This window comes from Ischnura elegans, chromosome 6, assembly GCF_921293095.1.
Source record: "Ischnura elegans chromosome 6, ioIscEleg1.1, whole genome shotgun sequence".
Taxonomy (NCBI): domain Eukaryota; kingdom Metazoa; phylum Arthropoda; class Insecta; order Odonata; family Coenagrionidae; genus Ischnura; species Ischnura elegans.
In genome coordinates this window covers 123,242,698-123,266,071 of record NC_060251.1, presented here as the reverse complement: position 1 = coordinate 123,266,071, position 23,374 = coordinate 123,242,698, and the positions used below count along the sequence as shown (strand labels likewise).

The following is a 23,374-nucleotide window of genomic DNA, read 5'->3' as shown; positions in this document are numbered from 1 at the left end:
ATTCTGCAACTTGTACGCCAGAAGACCTCCATTAAAATTTTAACCAGGGGACCTTGATTACTGTGCATGGCCTTAAATCACTATATTGTGACCACCTGAGCTTCAATCTGAAATTAAGCTTGAAGTACTAACTCAGAAAAAATGCATCAAAGTTTTGTCATTTCAAAAAGCATCAATTCTTTAAAAAATTTGAATTCAAGTAATTAAAATCAATGCATATTTCAGTTAGTATACACTTTGCAATGCTGAGTACTGGCAAAATATGTTGTGTCCATATGACATATCTTATATCCCAAATTTAAAGAGACCATTGTACAAATAAATTATTATTATGTCTAAGAAAGGTTTTTCATTTAATTTTAATGTTTACTAGATATGGGTCAAATAGCAGATTTCTCAAACTCGAATATTAAATTATTGCTCAAATATTCAAATACCTCGAATACTAGAATTGCACTAAGCATATTAAACGTACGCTTCTTCTTCTATTTCACTTGATGAATGTATAAATAAAAAGGTTTACAATGGAACCTCAATCTATCATTTTTCAAGGAGATGGATGAAAAAAACAATGAATGCGGGAATGTTTGACTAGGTTGCCTATGCAGCAAGAAACCCAAGATTTTGGCGAGTAATTGTGATTTCCTTTAAAGGATTCAAACAGGAATTTAGCTGATTAATGGAATATTTTAATTTTATGGTAACAATTTGGGCATATAGTTTATTCAACTAACATCTCTTTCAAATATCCTACGGGGACATACCACCTCACAAAAAAATGATTGCATTCTGTCTCGGCATTTACACTGCTACGATGGACTTCTGTCTGATGTATACATTCTTATCTACCAAACGCCATTTCAGCGGCACGCCCATCTGATACTCGGCTTCATCCAACTTCTTATTTTCAACAGGTAGCTCACTTTACCCCCACTCCTACTGTCAAGTGCTAGCGGACTATCTGAGGCATTTTGCAAAATACACGCGGTTCTCCTACGGATTTTTTTCTTCTTCAATTATTTTCAGTCCATCTTTGGAAGTTATAAGAGATAAGATAAGCAGATGAATTCGAATTGCTAGCAGTGAGAAACCAAATATCCTGCAAAAATATCCCTTCGTCCGTGACTGTGACCATAGAGATTTATATCATAACTAATAATAGTAACTTGATACATGTTTTCGGGAAAAAATACCACATCAACTTCCAAGAAGCTCAGCTGTGGGGATATCTATTTTTGCCAGAATGCAAAGTCCCCGTTGTATTTTGACATTTATTTCCTGTGTAAAATGCTTAAATAAAGTCGGAAATACGTCGTGTTTGGTCTTATTCTTTTTTAAATTATGCGCACATTACTAATATTTCAATCTAATAACGTTGTAATATCAATTGCTGAAAGTCATTGTTAGACATCTTTTGGGCTAATAGATGACTCATGCAGCTGTTGACCTCTAGAAATGGAGAACTTCGAAGCAGGTAGGCAGAAAAAGGTCGGTGGGGGAGAAAGAAGGAAGGGTGAAACACGATTCTATTATTCTCCTCTAACTTGATATTTTCTTTTGAAGCTTTTAATTTATGGACTTTGTAATACGAACCCTGCGCGAGCTGGGGCCTTTTGCTTGCTTTCGGAGAGGAAGAAAGCGTCGGAGGAGGTGCCGAGGGCTGACGGATGGAGGGGTTAGCGGATTTTGAGAATTGTGCGACATAGCTACTATCCCACGGCACTGAGGTTCTCCTGGTGGGGGAATCTGAGGATTTTCGGATTTTTTCACCCGATCATTTTCGGTTCCCCACGTCGAACTCTTTTCACCGCTCTAATCCGCGAATTTGATGTAGTTCGTCAACTTGCCTAAAACGGCTCTGCATGCACTAAATGACGAGAGTTTTCTACATTTTTCTGAGCCAACTACCAACGACGTGCGTGTGAGTGTATGGCTTGAAATTCAAAGTATTTGAGGTATTCGAGATTGTACCTGTAGCATAATTATTCGAGATCTCGAATATCGAATACTTTCTAGTATTCGAGGTATTCGAGCATTCGCGGACTATTCGCACATCTCTGATGTTAACCTTTCATAAATAATTTAATTTGAATTGGACAAGATTAAACTTCAGTTATATTGCTGACATGATACATGTTACTGATTTATAAACAAGAATAGGCCCACATGTTTGTCTTTTAGAAAACTTTGTACATAATAAAAATAGCACAACAAGAGGTTCAAGAGAAGGAGCAGATAATCCATTGCCAATACCAAAATGCCACTGACAAATATCATGCAGAATTTGAGCTAATAATTACAGAAAGGAAAATTAGTGCTACATAGAAACCAACCATTGTGGCTATAACTTGGATATTTTTTAATTGCAGAGTAATAGAAATGCCTACAATATTAGGTAAGATGCACAAAATGAATTCAAAACTCTTACAAATGTGAAAACCAAATACAAATTGAATAAAACTTGCCTCCTTGACATTCAATTGAAAGACAGATGCTCAGCATATTAATGCCATCTCCCATGCAGAGGGGAAATAGATTACAACGAACTTTAAAGGTGTTTGTAGAAACATATGTTACATACTTTGCCTCGGATCTAGTCTGGGATAGTGGTTTTTCGAAAAAACGAGGCTTGCCTCACGGTTGGCGCAAGATGTGGTGCATTGCTACTGCCCTCATCACTCACACTGCTTCAAAGCTCAAGCTGCTAATGTCCTTTGTAGCCTGAGAGCGACACAGGGGAGGGGATTCACTTCTCTCTCTAGGAAATGGCTCGACTGTAAATCAATGACCTATTTTCTACCACTTTTGAATTTGTTACCCCTTGAGGATTTCGTGAAACATTTCATTGGTGTTTCAGCATGTTCAACCCACACTACAAACAGAATTTTTATTGTTATCAAAGACTTACGCTATCTGCATCCTCTGTTAGAAATACTGAAGTACATGCCATCAAATATTAATATACATCAGTCCTCATCATATCATTATCACTAACTCAATCCACAAGCATTCATGAAGTGTTATTTACATATTCTGCAAGTCCCATTAGCACAGTGTATTAAAAGGAACTTTGGAAGGGGACATAAGAATAGCCCATTTTATTTTTCTGTTGGTTTTGTTGTGTGCATGGATGCTCATGAAGTGGATTTCATTTGTTTGTTTGTAAGTTTCTGAAGGGTCATACTTGTAATTGTCTCCTACCAAGAAGGGACAAAGACAATCTTTATTTTCATTTAGTAGAGGAAGTTTTTTTTCTCATTCTTTCAGTGCTATCTCCCCAAAGTTACTCATTTTTTGTTGAAAATATTCATTGTTTATTCTTCTGGTTTTTCTAAATACTCAATCTTCAAAGTGAGCTGTTTATTGAAGCCAAAAAACCTATCAATAAGAACATATTCATGATTTTTGCAATTTTTAATCTCAATAAATGGTCTTATTTTACTTGTAATTCAGTTTTTTTTGTCTACTCATGCGATCCATGCCCAAGATTCCTGATGAAAACACACCCTCTCCCTCCATCCCACACCCACAACAATAGAGACCTCCAACAAACCTTTTAAATGACTCTTATATTTTGCTCAGCTATTTATATTTCAAGTGATTTATTTTTCCCGCAAATTTGAGGCTGACATGAATCCAAAAAACCTAATATGTACCATTAAACTCGGTACAACCATTCTCGAGTTATAAATGATATAACTAACATGAGGCACCCAAACAGCAAATGAATAGAGCAGCCATACCTTAGCAAGACTTTCTATTTTTATGTTTATAATCATGAGTATATTTGTCTTTGATAAATTTCTATAGTTTTCATATCTTATTGTCATTTATTGTGCTCCACTGAGTTAGAACTTAATCTTCATTAACAAAAACTATCGAGGTGTGCATTTGTGTGGCAACTTGACAGTGACAATAGCACTAAAGTAAATTTAGATGGTTTTTATGTAAAGTGTCAGTTGATGTGCAGAAAAGGATTTGTATATTTTTCTCATAGGATCTAAGTGCTTTGATACCAATGTTTTGAGTACCATCAACTTTGTTTATATTAAGGAAATGGGACACAACAAATTCAGTAAGTGTCCGTTAGAAAAACAGTCTATATTTACTTTGACTAGTCAAAATTTGAATGAGTGTAGGCATTTTGGTCACCGTAATATCTCGATTATGCTGTTTTCAGGTTGGATCAGTTAACCAATCTTCACAAACGCCTAAAAAGGGAACTATATTTCTTTGCTAATTGGCCAATCTTGATTTAATTCTGCTCCATGCTTTCAATAAGACCTACAGGGAATGCAATAGCCACATCTACGCTGTCAATCATTGATTCAAGGAAAGAGTATTATGTATAGTAAAAACTGTGCTGTGGCTGCACTGCTACTGTGCTTTATCTGCACTGCGGTTTTTGAGCATTTTATGTCAGCAGCAAAAAATGCACAGAAAACTGCCAGCTGACACAGTTCACCAAGCTGGGAAAAACAATGTCCATCCTGAAAGGCCTCTTTCAAAATCTTCATTTAATTTGTGCCCAAACCTTTCAGGTTTTGATAAAATATCTATAGAATATTCAATTAAAATTAACAGATGGAAACTAAGACATTTAATGTGGCCTAAAAACCAGTTGTTTCCTTTACTGCTCATTATTATACTTTGAGATTTTATATAATGACTATGTACATTATTATTCATAGTGATATACACCATAATTTTGTACGAACTAATGTTGCTAAAAGGGGGCCAGAGAAATGGGCATAAAACTTTTTAATAATTTGCCTGCTGATCTTAGAAATGTGAATGATGGTACTTTGTTTAAAAATAAGTCCAAAAAACTTTTACTAAGAAAATGTATTATTCAGTTGAGGAAATGCTAGATGATGCTCTTTAACACTTTAATGTAAATATGTGTATAGGGTAATATACTGTTTGTTATGTTGGTATCTATATGTATATTTTGTATAACTTGACATGCCTTATACCTGGGACATTATTTAATGTACAAGATTGCTGGGCAAATAAAATAATAATAATAATATTGTGGAACTTCTTTCAGTGAAGTCCACAATATTCATCTTTAAAGTACTACTTAATCACTGTTCATCTATAAACTAGTACATCACAATTATCTCCTCTAAATTCTCTCACAACATCATCTCCTTACTGCCAGAAGTTTTTGCTTGGCTAAAAATCAAAATTCTTCCTCTGCGGCATTATATCATTTTCTATTTCCAGGATGGTAATATGTGATGATTACCTAAGTAAAAGCATTACTGACATTCAGAAAATAACATAAACTGAGGGAGCAACTGACATCTCCCTTGATGACATTGAAAAATGGTTGAAAAGCCTTTGTCATCAAAATTGGTAAATGCAAGCATGAATGGGTTTGGTAAGGTCAAGAAAAACAATATATATTTACACCAGCATTTATATTACTGCATTTTTCACAAGACAATATGGAGGAAAAAATATTGGAGTACTACCTTTGCAAGGTGCTGAAAATTATGTGTGTTGTACATATTTGGTTGGGGGAAACGTTAGGATGACTTTGATGTTTGCCTCTCTTCTTGAGAAATCAATATCCATGCATATTTCCATGGACTGGGACATGGGGCATGATTTGCTACTGACATTTGTCAATCAAACAATTGACAGATGCAACCAATAACCATCAGTTAATGAAAGCTCCTGGGATAATAACACGCCCCAAAAAAGTGACTCTACAACTAGTAAGCATTACATATCACCAAGATAATGATTCAACAGCAAGTTGATAAAAAGGGTAATCTAGGATTGAATGCAAAATGAGGCATTTTTGAATTGGGCTAATTCAATAGCACGGAAAAAAATTCATAACAATAATTGATGTAAAAAAATTTAAAGGCAAACGGGAGGCCTAGAGTGTAACCACCCCTCCCTCGTTGAAGAGCCACTTGAACAGTTACAAGGAGGCGCTCACTCACGCTACTGCGCTTGCCATACCTTTGCTGTAGAGGATGGGGATGTGGTCCGTGGCCAACTTGGTCTTGGCCTTGATGCCAACCAGGAGAGGGCTGCCCCTGCGTGCCGCAACGCACTGTCCTGGGAAGTACTTGCTCTTGAAGCACAATGCAAACGCCCCTTCCTAGTAAGAGAGAGATGATTTGCAGCACCAATAGGCACACGTGACAGCAATACATAGCTGCAAAGAGTGCATGCCAGTGGGCACAGAAAACTAAGCACTCAGATTATCATTAGAAAGGGCAAAGAAGCAACAGTTGAGGCCAACAAGATCTGGTAAACATGGAGGGGAGAAGGCCTTGATGACAGCATTAAGTTAAGGGAACTAACTGCCTCAATGAAAGAAAAAGGCACAATGAGTGGGAAAGGAAATGCAATACATATCTCATTGTTTATGTCTATGAATATTTGTGTATGCACTTCTTCAATTATGAATTCACAGAATAAAATACATACAAACACATTTGACTCAAATCATGTGCAATAGCCTCTGTTTAATGTTTTGGGCACAATAGTGCACAGCCTAATTTATGTTCCTCACTTTTTTGCGCATTGCAGAGCATCACTATCAAGTACGAAACCCTTAATAATCAAGCTGCAATTCATATCACCTACACACCTGGAGGTGTTCCTCTGAGAACACAAATCCAATCCACAAAGTTGATGCAATTGACATGGATGAAGCGAGATGCATAGAAACTGTTAATGGCTGCATAGCATGTCCAAGGTTTAAGATAAACCTATTTGTAAGCCTTGCTTGAGGTGAGAGACAAATACATACTTAAGCTTTTTACTGGGTGGATGGGCATGGATGGCGGCTACAGCTTCTCCAGAGAAAGGTGGACAGAGACAAGAATGGGTGCGATGGCTTTTGAGCATGCTTGCAAAACCCGTTGATAGATTGTTTGGGGGCAGGAAGTGCATTTGCAGATGCAGCTCACTTACCAGCTGCTCAATGACTTGCTCCACTAACTCTCGGAATGAATACGTAGGGTGCTGGTTGTGCAAGTGATCCACAAACTTGGCAATGACTTCTGTGTCCGTTTCCGACTCAAAGCAGTATCCCTTTCCCTGCAGAAACACTTTGATGTCCTTGTAATTGGTGATGATTCCTAGAGGATATGAAACTCAATAAATCCAACTGCAAATGCACAGCAAATGTTCCTAAGTACCACCAGTAACTTGAGGCTAAATATGAGAATTATCTTTTCAACTTCAATTGGTACACTAGGGTCTTTCTCCCACAATCCTACAAAATTATGTCAATGGACTGCCATAAAAAAAACCAAAACTGTTCAATCAAAAATAAAGTGGCATATTATTTTATGTACCCTTTTTAGTGACAAATTTTAGTGACAAATTAGAAAAGGAAAAAATAATATTCCCCAAATTTAATGTCCACAGACTATAATTCGTCATGCCTGTGGACAATCTCACGTAGGTTTTCGAAGAGGTGTTTGTTGTATAACAACCTTTACCAAATAATTTATTGTAAAATCTATTATTAAACAAGTTACAACAATATAAACATTCCAAAATAGTCTTTTTGGGTTGCTTTTATTCCATAATTTTTATTACAAAATAAAAAAAACTTTTGTCCTACTGAAAAAAGCAATGTCCGTGGACACACAGGAAAAAGGGGGAATTATTCACAGGATATGGTTGCAGCCCTGAACAACAAGTGTGTAGAGAAAGATATTGTCAGCTATCCTGGGTTGTTTGAGTTTATACTTGCTTTAGTGAATGTTTTTATGCTTGGTTTCTGAATTATTCCCATCAATATCAGTAAAACTAGATAACCCTTATTTCCACCAGCATTGTGGGAACCCACTTTTGGAAGAGCGATTATTTTTTCTACGTAATTTTCTCTTTCTCACGAACAAGAAATTGTGCTGCGTATCAGTTTGTCTCAGTCACAATAACTGAAATTATTTCATCATCAAAAAATAACTCAAAATGAAACTAAGCTGTGTAGCGGTTTGTCTCAGTCACTATAATTGAAATTATTTCACCATCAAAAAATACTGTATAAACGTGTGTAAGAAGCGCACCTTTTTTCCCAGAAATTGCAGCCGAAAATGGGGGTGCACCTCTTACAGAAACCTCTTATCTTCCCCTCCTCCCTTTCCCCAGTCGCTAGCCCAAGAGGAACTGAGTGGCCTTGGTTTTCTGCGCGAGTCAATCATCTAAAAACCAAGGTCAAAAACAAGTGGGAGGCAGGGGAGTTTCTCCTTTAATGACGTATTTTTACAATGCTTCTGTTTTTGTTTCTTACTTGTAAGGATGGCGCCGTCACGTCAGTACCTCAGATGTGAACATGGAAAAGATCGCGCAGGGTATTTCGCCTTGGAGGGCACGCTGCAAGTAGGCATACCGCGGCATTTATACTGCATTTATAATCGCTTATCAAACGTAGAAAAAAGCGCAGTTTTGAAGGACAATACCTGGTCAATAGTCAACATCTGTCTTGCCGAGTAAATTACACTATGCTAAGGGCCTGATTTTTCAGACGCTATTATAAGGGTTATTGCGATTGAAAATTAAGTTGGTGTCAAAATCTGCTGTTTAAAAAATTCAAACAAGTGAGTGCATTGTTGGACTAAATGATGGATAGAAGAAATCGGAATTGCTTATAAGTGAAGAGCGCTGAAGGAGAGGTCGAGGGGAGGGAGCGCACTCCCTCCATCTTACACGCAACGAGGCTGAAGGAGATACGCAATTGCAATACTACTGCGAGAGCTTTTTAAAAAAATTGTTCGTGAATAGGACAAGCATCGTAGTGCAACGGCGTATGAGAAGGGAGGATTGGAACTCTTTCTACTCCCTCTTATGGGATGTTGCATTCATGAAAGCATTGATTGAAAATTTCGGATTCAGATTCAATTTCTTCGACAAATTTGGATCCGAAGTCCATTAAGGTGAAGGGCATTATTCGTGGATATTTGCATCTGAGGTATCCCATCGGAGTGTCCCTAACAAGCATCATAACGTTAAGACACCAAGTGAATACCTATGTACTTATCTCCTATTGCCATACATATCATGTAAATTTAGCTGAAAAATGCCGTGTGAATTATTAGCATTGAAAGTGGAAAATTTGATGACTGTCGAAAGTCCAGACTTAAGTCTGCAACACTGCGCGATAGGATAAAAAGTTTTTTTTCTTTAGCTCCGATGCTCAAAATAGGTGTGCGCCTCTTACACGTGCTTATACGGTAACTCAAAATATATAGGGATCATCTATACACAAAACAGGCATTGTTTGTTTCCCAACTAATTCACATGCAAATTGTAGAGGAGGGTCAGCACTGTCGATCTCTTGCCAATTATTTTCTTGAAATTTCACAGAAAAATGAGAAGGTTCTTCACTATTTTCAGAACTGGAATCCAGAGAGTATCCAATTGAATTTCCGAAGTAGTATCATGAGCATTACTGAGCATTCTGCACTCTCTTTTTCCAAAGCATCAAGCACTTGCTCATCGCCCAACTCACGTGAGCTAGAAGCCATGATCAACTAAAGAGAGGTACAGATATGGAGTGGACTCAAGGCAGAAAAAATTCACCAAAGCAAACGTACGGGTGAGAACACTCCAACCCTAAGTTTCAAACATCGTAAAAAAGATACCAAGATGTGGGGATGCTGGCCTGTCTTCAAGGTTCTGGGAGAGGCATTGAGTGGCAATGCCTGGATGGTCCATGCCTTCCCTATCATTGCCTCGATGAAAGAGAAAGGAAACGATGAGGCAGAAAAGCAGATGATAATGAACCAGAGACGAAAGCATTCAGCATCCCCACAAGTCACACACAATCGCCAACAAAGCACATTAACCAGAGCTTGAGTGGAAGGATATCATCTTTCATTAGCATCCACCAGAGGCTGACCCTAAAGGAAGCATTACTTTCCTGACATCAGCTGGAAAAAAATATAATAAAAAATACGAGAACGAAAACACAGACCACACAGGGGCACAGAAAGAAAGCAGGAAGACGTGTCTCACATATATATGTACTCACTAAAAGTACATAAATGGAAGCTTAAGAGATAGGAATACCTAAGGACATTCAGAAACCTATTGTGTGTTGCACAAGCTTGAGGCATGGCATTCGGAGGATGCAAACACTGCATCGCACACCCTGAGAGAAGGACCACGGCCATTAAAAGTGACACTTGAGGGGTTAATGAAAGACATACTGTGGAAAAATGGGAAGTTTCATAATGTTTGAGAAATCCTGAAGAAACAGGATACGGGTCAACTTAATCTAAGGATTACTCAAGCCATAGTAAAATAAAATCTTGTTAAGTTACATCAGCTTATAAATGCCTCCTGCCCAGCTTATAAATCTGCCTACTGTCTGTAAAAAAAAGCAAGATACTCGAGTTTGAGGAGCTCTAGCGTCTAAATGAAGCAATCGATTTCAATGCAATAAAAAGCATACGAAAGAGAATTTAGTTCTACGTTATATCATGTACTTTAAAAATTCTTCGGCTCAATAGTATTTCCTGTACTTAATTTTTTCTCAAAAAAGTACCCGTTTTTTGCGCGTAAAATCAAGGAGCCCAACTTTGAGCCCTTGGCATTCCCGTAGTTTTCGTTCCTATAACTTGCAATTTTGATATAAAGAAGCCACATCTATTACTAGCAGTTTGCCGAAAACAAATTGTTTATGCCACAAAAATTTACGGAGTTGTTGTAAACAACGCAAACCTCTGCTAACTTCGAAACCAGTGAGTCAATTGAAAATTGATTGGTACTGTTGTCTTCCGTAGAATGTTAGTAATGCAAGCACATACGAAATGTATATTAAATATCAATAATAACGTCAATATCACTTATTATTTATCTAGATGTTTCTATACGCGTACCGGCAGCTCCGTCCTGGGAGGTGGAGGCGAAAAGAGGCGCGTGGTTGCCACCGACTCAGCAGAGCAGCTCAGCAACTAAATTCTCTTTCGTATGCTTTTTATTGCATTGAAATCAATTGCTTCATTTAGACGCTAGAGCTCCTCAAACTCGAGTATCTTGCTTTTTTTTACAGAAGGTACATGCCACAATTGGATCCAATAAGACAAAACTAATGGCATTGGAGGCAAGCACAATTCTTGAATGATATTGAATTGATTTAAGGTTGAAAAATTAGATTGTTAACAGTAGTGAAAATTGAAGAGTTCTCATCAATTGAAGCATCAATGGCAAAATTGTGAAATGCAACAGCAGGCATCTCCTATCCAGAGAGTGGATACATCTGTCATTATCTGTCTGTGATTTTGCACCGCAGAGAGCAAACAAGAGCACAAAGTGTTGCTGTGGCAGGATGCACTCCGAGGATACGAAATCCTGCACACACACAGACATCTGCCTCCATGCTGCAATATGGACGGATGTATGTACGTATGCATGCACTTGAAGAATATGAGCTTTCGCAGGTGAATAGCATGGATGAAAGCTTCTCGGCCTATGTATGTACTTGCTTTGATGTCCACTACTTGTAGAGTGCATGCAATCACGATTACAGTTTCAAATAGGTAATGCATTTCCAGAAAATACTCACCAGATGGATGATGAGAAACCTCACTCAAAGCAACAGATTCATTCCTTGAGCCGATGTTTTTGCACAAAACTTAATAAGTGAGCAAACGCATGAAGTTCAAAATAGAAATATTTGAAACACGGCTACCCTTTTCCTTAGTTTTAAATATTTTCATGCAAAGACTTAATTGTTTCCCTGCTTGGCACACTCCTTTGTCCTCTGCAGTGCAGGACCAAAGTTGACCTCTTGCCCCCCCCCCCCCCCACACTGCAACACCAAGGTTGCCCGGTGACAAATGCATCTGCTACATGCTGTGGCATTTCTGCATTTTGCAATTGACACCTGATGAGAGGTCTTCAATTTTCACTTATATTTGAGAGTTCACCATCCAGTTTTTCCCCTCAAAATAGTCTTACTGGTATAATTAATCGTAGAGGGCGTAACTTGGTGGAAATCCATAATAGCACGAATACAAGGATCAAGAACTTTGCTATTTCCACATAATATTTTATTAGCACCGACCATGGTTTCGTTACAGAGAAACATTATCAAGGTGAAGATTTAGGTAAATTGACAGTATATATATAGCAGGAGTCGTTGGTTAGGGGGAGGTAAGGGTTGGGGTTGGAGCTGGGTTTGGCGTCACTGTAGGTGGGGTGGGTGGAGGGGTGGATGAGTAAGGGGGAAAGTGGAGGAGGGGGGAGCGAGAAGGGTAAAGGTGGTCGTTAACAAGGTATGAGTCCCTGTGGCTTAAAATTTCCAATTCTTCGAAAGCGTCTAATCTCCATCCTTTCTTCTCAAAATGCAGAATGGTAGGGATGAAGTCACTAATGTGCCCCATGTCATTAAGGTGTTTTGCAAATTGGGAGTGATCCTTCCCCTGTCTATGACACATCTGATGCTCGGCTGCCCGGATGGAAAAACTCCTCCCTGTTTGGCCGATGTAAATCGCGTCACAGTCGGCGCAATTTAGGCGATATACTCCGCTCCGTTCCTCCGGGATATCCCTATCCTTTGGTGACCCCAGCATGCTCCCTAATGTCCTGTGGTTGTAAAAGGCTGGCCTTATTTTTTCTTTGGGAAGTAATCTTTGCACTCTCAATGACAAATTCCCAAGGAAGGGAATCCGGCACCATTTAGGAGATCCCTCCGGGGGATTATGCGTTTTATATAATAGTCGTCTTGCCATCTGAGTTCTTTTTCGTCGTAAGATGGTATCCACTAATTTTTCTTTGTAGCCATTGTTGACAGCAATGTCCTTTATGGTACGGAATTCATTCGCTATGTTACTTTCCGACATAGGAATGTGGAGTAACCTATGTATCAGCGACTTGAGGGCTGCAGTCTTCTGTTGAATATGGTGTCTGGAGCTCTCGTGGATGATAGTGTAGTAGTAGGTTTGGGGTTAAGGGTGCGTCGACAGCTAAGGTCATTAGCACCACGCGCAAACAAATTGCGACATAAGCATATACTATAATTTCAGTTTGGTGCGGCACTGTTGACAATATTGATGTAAACTTCGAGCCTATCAAATCGAATTCACAAGACCAGTTTTCTTAACGAATTCTATGACGCGGCATAGGCGGCCAGGGTCATCGCCCAGAATAAATTCTAGGTTGCCCCTGACGCCTGTCCGGCTTCGCGTAATATGATGCTCATCACACTCCGTCAAGAGGTGTCTCACAGTCAGGGGACAGTCACAATAGCCACATCGAGGTGGGATCTTGTCTTGGGTGAAGAGATAGGAATGTGTCAGGGCGCAATGACCGATTCTCAGTCTAGTAATAATGACCTCCTCCCTACGATTCCTCCCAACAGAAGAGGGCCACATTGACGTAACCGGTTTGATAATTCTCAGTTTGTTATTCGTTACGTTCGTCCATACCTCACTCCACTGCCGTAGAACTATTCCGCGCATGGCCATCTGCAGGTCTTGATAGGTTACAGAAGTCGAAGCCTGTCCCGGCAGCGTGAGCGCCGCCTTTGCAGCTGCATCTGCTTTTTCGTTTCCTGTTATTCCCATGTGCCCGGGAACCCATAGGAACGACACTTGGCGTCCACGTTTACAGATATAATATAGAGCGATTTGGATATCTTGCACAATAGGGTGCGTCGGGAAAATAGCGGCAATAGATTGCAGCGAGCTCTTTGAGTCGGTGCATACTATGGTGGAAGGGTTGCAATCGTCGGCGACCATCCCCAACGCCATCTTAATGGCGATAAGCTCCGCTGTGTATATGCTACACAACGGGCTGAGTCTCGTCTGCTTGATGCCGTGGTATGCCGAGGACACTGCGCAGGCACAGGCGGCTTCCGACTTGGATCCGTCTGTATACATGAGTCGACTGCCCTTATGGCGACTGACGAATTCATTAAAATGACACTGATACTCTGAGGCAGTGGAGTATTCTTTCTGGAGTCCTTTAAAAGCATCATAAATTTTGGGATGTGGAATTATCCATGGCGGGATATCGGGGTAAACGATTGGAGCTACATCCGGGAGTTGAATTCCGGATGCTTCGATGAACTCTTTCAATCGTACACATAGTGGCTTAGTGGCTCTCGTTCTTATAATAAAAATTCTTAAAAACTTTGGATTAAAAACAATGTTAAAACACGGGTGACCTCTTGAGGCTAGGATTTTCGCCGCGTAGTTTAACATCAGGATGTTCCTTCGGCTCTGCAAAGGCGGCTCTCCAGCGTCTGCATGAATGCTGAGCACCGGGCTGGTGCGGAAGGCACCAGTTGAGAGCCGCAACCCTGTGTTGTGCAGCGTCGTCAAGGTTCTTAAAATTGACTCGCGGCCAGACGAGTAAATAAAACTCCCATAGTCCAGCTTGGATCGAACAAGTGCGCGATATAGTAAAAGCATCATGCTGCGGTCGGCGCCCCATGAGGAGTGGGTTAAAAACTTTAAAATATTTAGGGTCCTAAGACAATTATTTCTTAAAAACTGAATATGTTCCCGCCAATTTAATCGGTGGTCTAGGGTCATACCTAGGAATCGAGCCGACTCCACGTACGGAAGGGGTCTGCCATCCAGTTTTAAAACTGGAGGGGCAAAGTAACCTCTCTTCCGGTGAAAATGCACGCATTTGGTCTTTTCCGCTGAAAATTTAAAACCATTTTTCCGTGACCAGTTGCCTAGGTTATTTAAAGCTAACTGTAGTTGTCTGGCTACCGATACAAGTTTGGACGACCGGCAAAAGATTGCCAGGTCATCCACGAACAGCGAGCTCATCGTTGGGGCTTTGACACAATCCGCCACGTCATTTACGGCTATCGCGAAAAGTGTCACGCTCAATACGGAGCCCTGTGGTACCCCATTTTCCAGGGGATAAGATTGCGATAAGTCTCGGCCTATTCTGACCTTAAAAGTGCGGTTCTTTAAAAAATTTTCAATGAATATTGGCAGATGGCCTCTAAATCCCCATTTGTGGAGCGTCAAGAGTATTTTCCGGCGCCAGACCCGGTCGTAAGCCTTCTCTAGATCAAAGAAAATACCAACAACGTGCTGACGAAGGACAAAGGCCTCCTGGATGTAGTTCTCTGTCCTGACAAGGTGGTCAACTGTCGATCGGCCGCGTCGGAAGCCACATTGGACAGTGGAAAGAAGGTTTCGACGCTCCAGCCACCAAACAAGTCGTCGGTTCACCATTCTTTCCATTACCTTACACAGACAGCTGGTGAGGGATATTGGACGATAGTTGTTCGGATCAGATTTATCCTTGCCCTGTTTTAAAATTGGAATAACTATAGATTCGCGCCAGGACGGTGGGAAGCTTCTCTCTGCCCAAAGTTGATTGAAACATAAAAGAACTTCCAATAAAGCTCTCTCTGGAAGATTCCGGAGAAAGGCATTATGGATCTCATCCATCCCCAGGGACGTGTCGCGGGAAGCTGCGATTGCTGATTTTAGTTCCCAAAGGGAAAATGGGACATTGTAGTCCGCCAGTGTCCCCCTATCAGCGAAAGAAAGTGTGTGCAATTCGCAGCGTCTCTTCAAGGATAGGAAGGAGTCCTCATAATTGGAGTTGCCGCTTATGTTAGCTAACAGCCGTCCGAATATCTCGCTGATGGCGGCCGATGAGGTTACGATGTTGTCATTGTTTTTAATGTATGTGACTCCATGCTGACGAGGGTCACCACAGATACTCCTCACCTTTTTCCACACCTGCGACACTGGTGTCCGGCAGTTTATCCCGGATACAAATGACATCCAGGAGTCTTTCTTCGCCTCTTTGACCACCTTTCGGGCTTTGGCTCGGAGACGGCGAAAGGAAGCCAAATTTATGGCTGTTGGGTATTTATTAAAAATTCTTAGCGCTCTCTTGCGTGCCTGAATAGCCTTGGCGCAATCGTCGTTCCACCATGGAACGGAAGGCTTCATACGGGCGTGTCCTGACCTTGGCACACTACTATTTGCACATTCGCCGATACTGTTTGTCAAAAATTCAATATTCTGGATACCACAGCGGCCTTCGTTAAATGTAAAATTGAATGATTCTTTAAAAAGAGCCCAGTCGGCTCTCCGGATACTCCAATTGCTAGGACGTAAAATATTGGGGTTAAAATATTCCTCTCTATTAATAGTAATGGGGAAGTGATCACTCCCACATAGATCGTCGTGAACATTCATTTGAAATTTGTCCATTAATGTGCTCGAAGTAAAACAAAGGTCAATAGTCGAATAATTGCCGTTAAAACTATTGAACCTAGTTTTCTTTCCGTCGTTTAATAAAACCAGGTTAGAGACTGTTAAAAACTGCGATAAAATGCGTCCTCTCTGATTGCACTGTGCCCTGGAGCTACCCCATAGTGTATCATGGGCATTAAAATCACCTACTATAATAAAGGGTTTTGACAGTTGGCAGATAAGGGAGTCTAAATAAAAAAGGGTCACCGGTGCCCCCTCTGGAAGGTATACGTTACATAGAGTCACCGACTGGGGGCCGTGCAGCGTTACCGCTACCGCCTGAAAAGGCGTGTTAAGCGCCACCCGGGAGACATGAAGGGTCTCCCTAGTGGCGATCATAACACCACCGTGTGCCCGTTGGCCACTTATGTCGTCATATCTAAAAACGTTAAAACCACTTAAAATACCCTTGTCCGTTGCTTTAAAATGTGTTTCTTGCAGGCAAATGCACATTGGATTGAAATCACGCAGTAAAATGGCCAGCTCCTCCTTGTGCCGATAAAAACCATTACAATTCCATTGTAAAATAAAAGCCATGATTAGAGATAAATAAAAAAACTTGAACTGCGTGAGGTATGTTCAGCGCTTAAGTCTATTCTTCTTTGTCTTTTTCTTGGCTTGGAGGATCTCTGTCTCCGAGAGACTTTCGTCTTCCTCCATTGACTCTGGTTGGTTCAGTTTACCTTTTGTGACGCCGGAGGTAGTTGGGGGTGGCGTAACCTCACGCTTCTTTTGCGTTACGCCACTGGGTTGATTGGTTGGGTTCCTTTTGGGGGAACCCACAGCGGTGGAATTATTTTTAGCAGCCGGTTTAGATGCCTTATCCGGTTTGGCAGGTTCTACAGTGCTATTATCATTCTTGGGGATAGAGTCGGTTTGTGTGCCAATTGAGGCCTTAGTGACCGTTGATTCGACAACCTTAGCAAAGGATTTCGAGAAGGTCGGGGCAATTATTGATCTATACTTCTTCCTTGCGTCGAAATATGTAATTTTCTCTTTTGTTTTAATCTCCATTATTTTACGCTCTTCTAACATTTTTGGGCATTTGCGGGAATAAGCGGGGTGTGTGCCCTCGCAGTTCACACATTGCGGACCCTTGGGGCAGCTGGAGTCACCGTGTGAATCCTGGCCGCAGCGTGGGCAGGTGGCCTTGCCTTCGCATCGCGTTGCGATGTGACCGAAGCGCTGGCACTGGAAGCAGCGCATCGGGGCTGGTATGAATGGCCGCACGGGAACTGATTCATACCCTATGAACACCTTGTCGGGGAGCCGATCGCACGAAAACGTAAGCACTACGGATGTGGTATTTGTTACTTCTCCGTTCCGTTTTGTGGTTAGTCGACGAACATCGCTCACTCCCTGAGATGCCATCTCATGCTTTATTTCGTCGACTTCCACATACAAAAGATCGTAGTGACTAATTACGCCCCGACGAGTGTTTAGGGTTCGGTGGACCTCCACTGTCACTGGGATATCATTTAACAGCTTCATTTTAAGGATCTTCTCGCTTTGCGCCTTGTTCGATGTTTCAATTAATAGGGTCCCGTCGCGTAACTTCTTTGCAGATTTTATGTCTCCCGGTACTGCTGCAGATAACACTTTACGGATTAAGAAGGGGGACACTTTTTTCAGCGTTTCCCCTTCCTTCTGGCTTTTCATTACCAAGAACTTGTTGTTTTTCATTTCTCCCCCGCCCGTTACCGGACGGGATCTTTTTGGAGGTGGAGATAAATTGTGATCCATAGACTAACCCTTTATTCATCCCCTGGGCTCCCCACCCACCACGGAGCCACACATTCGGGACGCCACACCGAGATCCGGTGTGGTCGCCAGGGCTACCCAAGGGATATAGGAACCTTCGATAGGAGGTCTCTTTCGGGTTAGAACCTCCAGCGCGGGGGCCCTCCGAACCCACACGCCTTCGGCCGCCCTACGGAGACCCCCATATCTCCAGCACTAACCCGTCCTGGCGTTCGCTCGGAAGGAGCCGCCAAGCTCCCCAGCCGCCAGGAGCCGATTGACCGAGCTGGGCTCTTCTCGGCCGCCCGTTTTTCGGGGAATCCAGGGCCGAAGTGGGGTGTTGGACTCCGGCCCATACCGGGTTTCCGACGCCCAGCTGGGTGCCGGAGAACTCACCCACCAGGATCCCCTTCTCCCCCTTGTACGGGTCTCCACGCACGGCAAACACGTGGGTGAATCTGGACGCCAGATGTTTCGGCTACTCAGCACAGCAGAGTCACATGCTGTCTGGACGCTATCCTAGCGTACGAAGGGTTTTTTGACGAGGTTGTCTCGAGGACGGATTAGGATGATAGTGTCGGAAAAGCATTCTTTCCTGTAGATGGAAAGGTCGAACTTATGGTTTATGATTCTTATGGAGAGATCCAAGTAATTCAATACGCCTTCCTTCTCAGTTTCCATGGTGAATTTGATGTGTTTATCCTGAGAATTGAGCACTGTCAGAAATTGTGATAACTGTCTTAACACATTCAGTGCGGATGACATATATATATGTCATGAGGGCTTTTCCACTCAGGCGGATGACATAAATGTATGTCTTCGGGAGTACATTTTTTCGCTGGTCCCTTGGGTGCTCCGAGCGCGCGTAGCGTTACTTTTTCACCCTCCCGCAGTTCGGGATTGACCTTACACCATTGCGGAAGTGTCCGTTTCTAGTTCTACGTGTTCCTTCATTTTTAGTGTTTTTTTGTTTACTTTACTGCTGTTTTTGGAACAATTTATCAGGTTGAGATTTTTCTTTTCATTTCCTTCGTCTCTTTTTCATCATTCTTATCGTAAATATCATAATCATGTCTTACATATGGATTATTTTTTTTAATTTGTTTTTTTACCTTCATTTTTAATTTATTCATATTTTATGTGCTATCACAAAAATTATGATTAGACTAACTTTTTTATTAAAGATATTTATCCCCGTTTCGTACGCACTACATTATAAAAAAATGATCTTAGTGCGGTTCTTCAGTTAATGATGTTATATTTGAATTTCTTTTGCTAGGAAAATTTTTTATTAATGCAAATTACATTTATCCTGGGTGATTTTTTTGGGTCTAATTCCTACTTTTACGGCATATTTTCCCATTCGTTTCCCTAGGTCAATTACCAATTCTCTATTCATTTCGATTTTATTTCATTATCTTAGTCATTCATACGTGTTGGGTTAGTTGCAGATTTTCTTCCTTTTCATAAAAAAATAACATATTAATGGCGTATGCAACACTGCATTACATTATCTACAGTATTGGTCTGTATTTTTTTACTCGTTTATTTGTTTCCTTAGCTTTGTAAACAAAATTGCGGAAAAGAATAGATAAACTCAGAGGTATTTTAAGCATTACAGCATTTAACCATTATTTATTCCCTTGAAATAGTGTTTTTATCTTATTTTTTAATTTATTCATATCTTATGTTCAACCACAAAAATTATTATCAGACTTAGTTTTTATTAATAACGTGTATTCCCGTCTCAAAACTTACTATTTTATTCCAAAATGTTTCCATGCGGTCCAAAAGGTCGTATTTTATACTTTATTAATAATTTTAAAATAATTATTTCAAATTACGTTTTTTTACATAATTTGGGTTTTTTTCCTAATTTTACGGCATATTTTCTCAGTCATTGCTCCGCATCAATTACTTGTCCTCTGATCATTATGGTGTTTTCATTTTGTAGGTCATTAATACATTCTAGTGTTAGGTACAGATACAGTCTTAATTTTCATAAAAACTAAGGTATTAATCACATATGCAACACTCCATTACACAAATTGTACTATTTTGCTGGATAATTTTTAAGGCTCAAGGTTGGAGTCCCTCCCTACCAGCGGCACTCCCAGAGATTATTTCAACTTGCCAATGATATTTTCTTTGAAATAATCCTCTCATAGACAGAGAAAAATGCAGAAAGCATTTTCCTCCCAAATCCTTCACCAAGGGCCTTCACTAAGGGCATAATGGATTGGAAGCTGTTGGACAGGGAGAACTGGAAACTTGGCTGGGCCTTCTTCTCCACATGGGCGCAATTAGGGTTAACACGATTTCTAACGATTGGAGGTCAGAATTAGTGTGAGTACCGATATTCGGGAGAAAATGTGCCGTGATAGGTTTTTAGGAATGATTAGGACAGTGACTGCAATTTGCCCAGAATGTGAAGGTCAACCAGGGCTCTGTCTAAGGCCTTGCTTTCAAATATATCATAAAAATTTGTGAGAATTTTTATTGAAATGTTTCAATTTTGCAATAACTCTGAGGTAACATAGATTAAAAAAATGTTTATCCCATAAATTTATATTTTTCTTGCCGTTCATTGTGTTCTACTTCTGTGACTTGAAAAAATTAAATCTACGGCCGTTGAAACAAAAAAAATACACGTAAAGACTAATTCCAAGATATTTCCGCCATTAACCTAAGGAATCAATGGTAGAAGAAGTATTATAAACGGAAATATGAAAAGTTCACTCCTTCATACAAGGAAAATTGCATGTGTGTAATGCGGGTTGCATGAATTGTCAATTACTGGTGACGGGTGGCATATATGTATGTCATTAGGGTTTTTTACAAATTGCGTGAAATAGAAACAAAAAAAATTGCAAATTCTGTAGTATTACTTCCAAGACCACCGTTATGAAGGAAAATCACCCATCCGTCACTGGAGGTTTCGGTGAAAATATCATCCGCATTGAATGTGTTAACGTACCTTGCCACACACAAAACACATCATCTACATATTGGTACCATTTTACTATGTTTTTGAGTAGGGGATTTTCACTACAGAACAGGGCTCCCTCGAAATTGTCCATATAAATTTCTGCTAGAATGGGGGACAAAGGTGACCCCATGGCGAGGCCATCTAATTGTTTATAGTGCTTGCCGTTGAAGAAAAAACTGTTTTGATTAGTGCACAAATTCAGAAGGTCACACAATTCACTAGTCACTGGGTACGGTGTTCCTGCCTTGATGAGGGTTAGTTCTGCTAATTCCAAAGCTTCCTTCCTGGGGATGCTCGGGAATAGATTAACTGCATCGAACGACACTAATAAACACTTATGTTGTAGCACTTGTTGTGAGAGCTGGTTTGCCAGTTCATATGAATTTTTCACACTATAATTAGGGGAAAATTTAGAATAGCTTCTAAAGAGGGTGTTTATCTTGTGGGATATTAAATGGTTAGGCGCACAAACACTTGACACGATGGGTCTTATCGGGCAGTCTTCTTTGTGAATTTTTGTAAGTCCGTAAAACTTTGGTGCTTTCGGGTTCATTTGTATTAGCTTATGCACCTCATGACATGACGACTCCTGCTATATATATACTGTCAATTTACCTAAATCTTCACCTTGATAATGTTACTCTGTAACGAAACCATGGTCGGTGCTAATAAAATATTATGTGGAAATAGCAAAGTTCTTGATCCTTGTATTCGTGCTCTTACTGGTATGTGATTAGCCTGCAAAGGGGAGACCCTACATTGCTGTCCCCTAGTGATGCGACTTCCAACAATTGATTGCTATGGCCATTCACTCCCTCCTTAGGCAGCAACACCTGGACGCGGGATTGGATTGAAAGTATTAGCTCACCATTGTGCACAACAACAAAGCCGTGCTTGGCGTCAGAGCGCTGTGGATGGGCGTTGACAGCACTTGGGACACCATGAGTGGCCCAACGTGTGTGAGATATGCCCACATGGCACAACACTTCTTGATCCACATCCAACACCTTCTCCACTGTAAAGCATAACAAACAACAATTTAACCACAAAAAATCCTCATTGTGTCTGATGTTAAAATTCCTCTGAAAGTAAGAAAGTCAGAAGCCTTATGTGAATTGTGTTCTTTGCAGAATTAGAATGCTTCAGAATTGTATCTGACAAAGCTCACTTGTTTTTCAAATGCATCTCTCGCTAGTCTGAATATCAAAGTCATTGACCGAAGAATCCAGCCCGTAGCACAAGGACGTAAAACCATTGGAGCAGGATCAATGGGTTCACGAGTGCTACCCTTTGGTGTACACTTTGACTCCTGTGTCAGATACATTCAATACACATAATTTTTAGCACTGGATATATGGGAAGCAAAGTAATTTTACGAGATGTAATGTCAAAAAAGGGCAGCAGAAACAAATATTGCATTGCAGAATTAGAATGCCAGGAAAAGAACAGAATGAAATGGGCCCATAAGGATTGTGAATGCAAGAAATGGTCTACTCTCGTAGATCGCCCGGTAAGCCCATCATGTATACATGTGCGAATGTAATATGAACTAGAGATGTGCGAATAGTATCCGCGAATACTCGAATACCTCGAATACTATAGTATAGGAAGTATTCGATATTCGAGGTCTCAAATAGTTATGCGAAAAGTACCGCCTCGAATACCTCGAATACTTTGAATTTCGCGTCGTACACTGTCGCACGCACGTCGTTGGTAGTTGATTCGGAAAAATGTTGAGAACTCTAGTCTTTAAGTGCATGCAGCGCCGTTTTAGGCAAGTTGACGAACTACATCAAATGCGCGGGTTAGAGCTGTGAAAAGAGTTCGACTTGGGGAACCTAAATTGATCCGGGTGAAAAAATCCGAAAATCCCCGGTTTCCCCCACCAGGAAAACCTCAGTGCCGTGGGATAGTAACTACGTAGCACAATTCCCAAAATCCGCTTCCCCCTCCATCCATCAGCCCTCGGCCCCTCCGCCGACGCTTTCCTCCTCTTCGAAATCAAACAAAAGGCCCCAGCTCGCGTGTCTACCATGTGTCATTTATGGCTAATAAGGACAGGCACTTAGTTTGAATCTTTTCCAGGAGATGAAACTACCATAGGGAGAAACTCAGTGCCGTGGGATAGTAACATTGGTGCATTTCCCACGATCTGCTATCCCCCTCCATTCAGCAGTCGCCTCACCCACTCTGATGCTTTCCTCTTCTCAGAAATCAAACAAAAAGGTCTTCGCTCGCGCAAGGATCGTATTACGAAGACCTTAGCTTCGAAAAAAATATCGAGTTACGAGAACAATGAAAACGTGTTTCACGCCCTCCCCCCTATTCTCACCCACGGACCTTTTTCTGGCTACCTGCTTCGAAGTTCCCCATTTCTGGAGGTCAACTGCAGCATGAGTACCGTGGGATACTTACATTAGCG

At 40.8% G+C, this 23,374-nt stretch overlaps 1 protein-coding gene across 4 annotated transcripts in view; it reads right to left on the bottom strand.

Moving 5' to 3' along the window:
- The window catches only part of LOC124160098 (glutamine--fructose-6-phosphate aminotransferase [isomerizing] 2), a 157,001-nt gene that overhangs the window by 64,923 nt on the left and 68,704 nt on the right, over positions 1 to 23,374 (bottom strand). For all 4 annotated transcript variants that reach the window (XM_046535822.1, XM_046535824.1, XM_046535823.1 and 1 more), the window contains exons 4-6: positions 21,821 to 21,967; positions 6,943 to 7,109; positions 5,980 to 6,121 (exon numbers count right to left, since the gene is read on the bottom strand). In XM_046535822.1, coding sequence (XP_046391778.1) covers positions 5,980 to 6,121; positions 6,943 to 7,109; positions 21,821 to 21,967 — 456 coding nt within the window. The remainder of the gene's footprint in view (positions 1 to 5,979; positions 6,122 to 6,942; positions 7,110 to 21,820; positions 21,968 to 23,374) is intronic.